The sequence below is a fragment of the Leptidea sinapis genome, chromosome 21, assembly GCF_905404315.1.
Source record: "Leptidea sinapis chromosome 21, ilLepSina1.1, whole genome shotgun sequence".
Classification (NCBI taxonomy): Eukaryota; Metazoa; Arthropoda; class Insecta; order Lepidoptera; family Pieridae; genus Leptidea; species Leptidea sinapis.
Window position 1 is genome coordinate 390,863 of NC_066285.1, and position 7,368 is coordinate 398,230.

General features: G+C 31.8%; 1 protein-coding gene across 1 annotated transcript; it reads left to right on the plus strand.

Annotated features, from left to right (window-relative positions):
- Positions 1-1,729: 1,729 nt before the first annotated feature.
- LOC126970494 (NADH-ubiquinone oxidoreductase chain 5-like) lies at positions 1,730-3,072 on the plus strand (the record flags this gene model as incomplete). Its single annotated transcript, XM_050816433.1, is given in 2 exon segments — positions 1,730-1,844; positions 1,847-3,072. Coding segments are annotated over 2 exon segments (1,341 nt in total), but the record flags the coding sequence as incomplete, so codon positions are not given.
- Positions 3,073-7,368: the final 4,296 nt, after the last annotated feature.

The following is a 7,368-nucleotide window of genomic DNA, read 5'->3' on the forward strand; positions in this document are numbered from 1 at the left end:
TATTATTTTTGATTTACAAGACCAATGTTTTGAATAAACTATAAAAACTAATGATAAAATTTTTATTTATATTAATATTTTTTGTTGGAAATATAATTTTTGTTAGAAAGCATAAACATTTATTAATTGTTTTACTTAGATTAGAATTTATTGTATTAAGAATTTATTTAATAATATTAATTTATATAATTATAATAAATTATAATATATTTATATTAATAGTATTTTTAGTATTTACAGTATGTGAGGGGGCTCTAGGATTATCAATTTTAGTTTCAATAATTCGAACTCATAGAAATGATTATTTTCAAAGTTATAATTTATTATGATAAATTTTTTTATATTTTTATTATTAATGATACCTTTATGTTTTTTAAAAAAAATATTTTGATTGGCTCAAATAATATTATTTTTAATAATATTTTTATTCATAAATTTATCTATAAATTTAATGTTTTATTCAAATTTAAGTTATATATTAGGGTGTGATATAATTTCTTTTGGTTTAATTATATTAAGTATTTGAGTTAGAATTTTAATAATTATAGCAAGAGAAAATTTATATAAAGGAAATTATTATTATAAATTATTTTTATTTAATATTATATTATTATTATTATTATTATATTTAACTTTTAGTTCTATAAATATATTTATATTTTATTTATTTTTTGAAAGAAGATTAATTCCTACTTTAATTTTAATTTTAGGTTGGGGGTATCAACCAGAACGAATTCAAGCTGGTTTATATTTATTATTCTACACTTTATTTGTTTCTTTACCTTTATTTTTAGGGATTTTTTATATTTTTAATAATATAAATACAATAATTATATATATATATAAATTTTTAAGATATGATTATATTATATTATATTTAGTAATAATTATAGCTTTTTTAGTTAAAATACCTATATATTTTGTTCATTTATGATTACCTAAAGCTCATGTTGAGGCTCCAATTTCAGGGTCTATAATTTTAGCTGGAATTATGTTAAAATAAGGGGGTTATGGGTTATTACGAGTTTTAATTATATTTCAAGAAATTAATAAAAAAATTGGTTTTATTTGAATTGTAATTAGATTATTAGGTGGAGTTTATATTAGATTAAAATGTTTTTGTCAAGTTGTTATAAAATCTTTAATTGCTTATTCATCAGTTGCTCATATGGGATTAGTAATTGGGGGTATAATAACTATAAATTATTGGGGTTTTATAGGGTCTTATTTATTAATAATTGGTCATGGGTTATGTTCATCTGGGATATTTTGTTTATCTAATATAAATTATGAACGTTTTATGAGACGAAGATTATTTATTAATAAAGGAATAATAAATCTTATACCTACATTAAGATTATGGTGATTTTTATTAATAACTTCTAATATAGCAGCTCCTCCTTCAATAAATTTCTGAGGGGAAGTTGAATTAATTAATAGTTTAATTAGATGATCTTGAATAAGAATATTTATATTAATAATAATTTCTTTCCTTAGAGCTGGTTATAGACTTTATTTATATTCTTATTCTCAACACGGTGAATATAATTTAGGTTTATATAGATTTTATTTAAGTTCTTCTCGTGAATATTTATTATTATTATTACATTGATTACCTTTAAATATTTTAATTATAAAAATTGATTATTTAATAGTTTGATTTTATTTAAATAATTAAAAAAAAATATTGATTTGTGGTATCAAAAATGTGTATATTCACTTTATTATTTTTAATAAAAATATTTATTTCTTAAGATTTTTTTTTTTAATAATATTTATAATATTAAATATGATATTAACAATTTATTTAATTATAATTAATATAACATATTTTTTAGAGTGGGAATATATTCTTTTAATTCTATAAATATTGTTTTTACAATTTTATTAGATTGGATATCTACATTATTTATAATATTTGTTAGTTTAATTTCAGCTTCTGTAATTTATTATAGAAAATGTTATATAAAGTCTGAATTAAATTTAATACGATTTTTAATTTTAGTTTTATTATTTATTTTATCAATATATTTATTAATTATCAGTCCTAATATTATTAGAATTTTTCTTGGGTGAGATGGATTAGGTTTAGTTTCCTATTGTTTAGTAATTTATTATCAAAATATTAAGTCTTATAATGCTGGAATATTAACAGTTCTATCTAATCGGGTTGGGGATGTTATATTATTAATAGTAATTGCTTGAATATTAAATTATGGGAGATGAAATTATATTTTTTATTTAGAATTATTAAATAATGATTTTTCTATAAAGATTATTAGTGTAATAATTATTTTGGGGGCAATAACAAAAAGAGCACAAATTCCTTTTAGAGCTTGATTACCTGCTGCTATAGCAGCTCCTACTCCTGTTTCAGCTTTAGTTCATTCTTCAACTTTAGTTACTGCAGGGGTTTATTTATTAATTCGATTTAATAGATTATTAATAACATTAGAATTTACAAATTTCATTTTATTAATTTCTAGTTTAACTATATTTATAGCTGGGATTTCAGCTAATTATGAATTTGATTTAAAAAAAATTATTGCTTTATCAACTTTAAGACAATTAGGTTTAATAATGAGAATTTTATTAATAGGATTTAAAGAATTAGCTTTTTTTCATTTATTAACTCATGCTATATTTAAAGCTTTATTATTTATATGTGCAGGAATAATTATTCATATAATAAGTGATAATCAAGATATTCGAATAATAGGGGGTATTTCATTTTACATTCCTTATACGTCATTGTGTATGAATGTTTCAAGTTTATCTTTATGCGGAATTCCATTTTTAGCTGGATTTTATTCAAAAGATTTAATTTTAGAAATGGTTAGTATAAGAAATTTAAATTTAATAATTTTTTATTTATATTATTTTTCTACTGGTTTAACAATATTTTATAGAATACGTTTAATTATATATTTAATAATTAATGAGTTTAATTTAAGAAGTATTTATAATTTATATGAAGAAGATTATATTATATTAAAAAGAATATTTTTATTAATAATTATAAGAGTAGTTTCTGGTAGAGGTTTAAGATGATTAATATTTAATTATCCTTAACAAATTTAAGTAAACACTTTTCCGCTGAGCTACGAGTAATGCTGACGGAGCTGTTGAAATTAACAATGTCTTGAAGTTTGACAACTCTCGTCATATACTTCGAAGGGTTGCTACGCAACAATATTTTCAGCCTTTTTCCTTATGAGTATATGTTCTTCAGCTTCATCTTCTTCATTGTCTTCAGGGAAAAATGTTCTTGCCAGCAACTCAGCAGATTCCTTTTCATCCTTGTAGCATCCATCTTTCCGTAGTGGCAGATCTGCCTTTCTTTTCTCCATCTTCCTGATGACTCTATATATATTGTCCCACATAGACTCCTTCTCCTGCTGGGTGCAGAATTCCTTCCAACTAGTTGTTTGTGCGGCCCTAGCTTCATTTTCGTACTTTTCTTTCATTTCTAAATAGTCTCCTATTACTTTCGACCTTCGGCTCTCTGCTGCCCACCTAATTCTGCGCTTAATAATTGTAACTTGCTTTTTCAAAGCCTCTAGCTCCTTTGTCCACCATGCTATTTTCGGTTTGGTGTTTATATTTATCTTTGGTATCGCTACATCACACGCTTCAATGATGGCGTTTGTATATTGTTTCACGGTCTCTTCCATTTGTCCTGCATTATGGGTGCTTTCGATGGTCTCTACGTTTAATTCTTTCTTGAGTATTTGTTCCACGAGTTTTTCTCTGAACATGGGCCAGTTCGCTTTGGTGGTATTATAGATCCGGGTAGTTCCTGTATTTTTTGTACTGTCTGGCTTATTCAACTTAACCACGAATTCAATACCGTTATGGTCAGAGGAGGTCAGGGCTGGATTTACGATCCACTCCTCTATATGTGCGAGGAGGTCTTCTGTGCACAGGGTGATGTCAATGTAGCTGGTGATCCTCTTTCCACGTCTAACTATATCGAACGTTGGCTCTTGTCCATTGTTCAAGATGTGCAGGCCAAGTTCATTTATTTTCGTTTCGAGGATCATCCCTCTCTCATCGACTGCTGAGCCTCCCCACCACGGGTTTTTGGCGTTTGCGTCTCCGCCTAGGATTACTCGCGCCCGATTGTCCCGAGGATATCTTCTAACTGATTCAGGTGCGGACTTATGTTCCTTAGGTTCGGCTCAATATAGAAAGACACTAAGGAGATCTCTCATTTTGCCGTCTGGAGGCGTACCGGCACTATGTCTGTGGTTGTTTTTGCGGAGTATTGCGTAATAGCAATGTTCTCGTCAAAGAGCATTATTGCTGCTCTGACAACGTCTCCATCCGTTGGACTGTGGTACTGTATTATTCTGACTCCTCTGTAGTCTTTCATTTTCCCTATGGCTCCTATATAAGGCTCCTGCACCATTGCGACTGAGATGTTATTTGATCGGGCTTCCATTACAAGCTCTGCTGTTGCCAGTTCTTTCCTTTGCTGGTTGGCCTGTACTATCTTATAGGATTTGTTTGGTTTGGCTTTTGGCGGTGTATTGATGACCTGTGCCACCTTAGCAGTAGGCCACTTTGCTCCTCGCTAGTGTGTCCCACCTCCTTCTTACCGCACATTCTTCGTCAAAGGCTCCGTGATCGTGTCGCTCGATACCTGCTCTTTTACAATTTATACAGCTGGGTTTTTCCGCCGCTTTATACTTGGGGCATTCCTCTCGCATATGCCTCTCCCCACAGTAGGCACAAATGCAGGGCAATTCATCCTCCTCTTTGCAGCATTTACGCCCGTGGCCGTAGCCAAGGCACTTCGTGCATTGGATCAGCGAAGACTGATCCAGAACTACCACCCTCTGCACATCGAGGTGGATCCTGCCCGCTCGAACGAGCACTTGCCACAATTTTGGGCTTGTAGCACAACGTGGTTGAGATGTGGGTTTCGCGTCTTCCTTCTGAACTTAACCGTGGCCTTGACATCTTCCGGATTAAGATCTTTGAGTAAATGTTTATTTTGGTTTTTTAACCCATCTATTATGTCCTGAACCGTATTTACTGTAAGGACATCTTTCAATTTAATCAGGGGGTCCTTATTGTTTGCGTTATTTACATTAAGCCCTTCTTCGTTTCTCAGCCTTTCGGCTATCTTATCTATCTGGACCCTTGACGCGCTGCCCATTATTATTTTTTGGTTGACGGCTTTCCTAATTTTGTCCACGTTTAATACTTTCTTTTTGGCGTCTAAAACCGTCCGCACTCTTTCCAGGATCTCTGTGCTAGTCTCGCTTTTCAATGATGTCACTATTATCGAATGCGTTGTGTTCCTATCTTTTCCATGAGATTGGATCATTTTTGACTTTGCTTCTGGATTTGTTTCTCCTGCCAGCGCGTTTGCATATGTCATCCTCCCTATACCACCTTCCATTCTTTTGAAATTTTCTGCGCTGTTCTTAGCTTCCATTTCGAGGTTTTTAAGGTGTGCGGTAATTTCTTTCAGCCTATTTGTATTCTCCTCGAGAATGGCTGTTTGGTGATTAATTTTGGTTAGAAGAGGTGAGGGAATGGGCGTTGTGTCCTCCAGTCTCACTTCATCATTTGCTTTTGATGCTGCATCTAATCCCTTGGCAACCCTGAGCTCTTCCTTGCTCTCTTTGACCAGTCTGTATAGTCGCTTTACGGCAGTTGTAACGCCAGTCTTTATATCTGACTTAATGTTCCTTGATTCACCCAGGTGTGCCATCGCCTTAAGTAGGCAGTTTTTTGCCTCTTTCTCTCTTGGCTCCCTCGTATCTGCTGGTGTGCTTGCTGATGGTGAATCCTTGGCTTGCGCGACGTCTTGATTTGTGGCCTGTTCCCAGTCACTTATGCTGCGTCTGACACCCGCTATCGTCTTTGTGTCCTCAGTCTTAGAGGCTTTAGCTGGAGTCCTGATGCCAAACATTGTTGTTGATTTAAGTTAATTGTCAGGTCAGTAAGGTAGGTCGAGTGTCGTCAAGTCGGTGTTAGTTTGTGTCTGTCCCAATAGGGGTATAATAAGGTCTTTTACCGATGTGAATTCGGGCTATAAGCCTGAATCACACAATAAACAAAACAATTATTAAATATTTGGGTCTATCCCCAATAAGGTGATAGCCGTGTCAATTACACCACAGTTACAAAGAGTGGCCAATAAGCCTTATTCTAACTTATAATTAATAACTCAACACCCAATAAGATGTAAGTTAACAATATTTTCGTAACGTCAGGAAAATATAATTGCAACGGGTGGCCAATAAGCCTTAGTCTAATTTATAATTAATTGCTCAACACCCAATAAGATGTGAGTTGTCAATATCTGGTTATTAATATAAAATGATGTTTATCACAGCTTGATTATAAGTCTTAGTCTAAATTATAATTTTTGCTCATCACCCAATAGGATGTGAGTTGTCAATATTAGATTATTTAATTAAAATGGTGTCTATCCCCAATAGGGCGACAGCCACGTCAAATATATTCCCAATGACCTTAATCTAAGTTTATAAGTAATTGCTCAACACCCAAAAAGATGTGAGGTCAGGTCGAGCTTACACTAAAGCAGCTAATAAACCCAATACAAGGGACAAGAATCTTATTCCCCGTTGAGAGAAAAAAAAAAGGGGGGGGGGGCGTTAGGTACTATGTCCGAAGCTTTTTCCTAATCCCCGTCAAAATCGGTTACGAAACTCCGGAGTTATAATTAATTATATGTTCCTCAAGTAAATACAAGATTGGACAATGTCAGACCAAAAAAGGTGACGATTATACCAGTTACGGGTAGCCGTCTTGAGAGGTTTAGAAATAATTTGGTAAATACGATACCATTTTTACACTGTGGTGAAACTGCTAATTTTCACTATAACTTAGTCTTCAATTCCTTCTGTGAGGAATTTGACAGGATTTTTACTCCAGTAACGGTGACAGTAAACAACAAACATAGTTTTAATGATTGGGCAACAATGGGTATCCACAAAAGTCGTAAACGCTTATACGACCTTTATTATGAGAAACATTACAATAATAGTGAAGAATTTAAAATATATGTAAAAAAAATACTCCAAGCTTTTTAAAATAGTTTGTCATGAACTGAAAACACGTTTCATTGCAGATAAAATTAAAAACAGTAATAATAAAGTAAAAGCGACTTGGAGTGTAATTAACAATGAAACTGGTAGATCGAATTGCCGTAACACCTCTATCTGTTTAAATATTAATAATCGCGTTATAAATTCGGAAATAGAAATTGCAAATGAATTTGATAAATACTTCTCCGAAATCCCGATTGTCACGACCAAATACCTTAACTCTTCGCCAAAAGCAGCATATGATATGCTTAAATTACACGTACCAGTATCTTCTACTGAC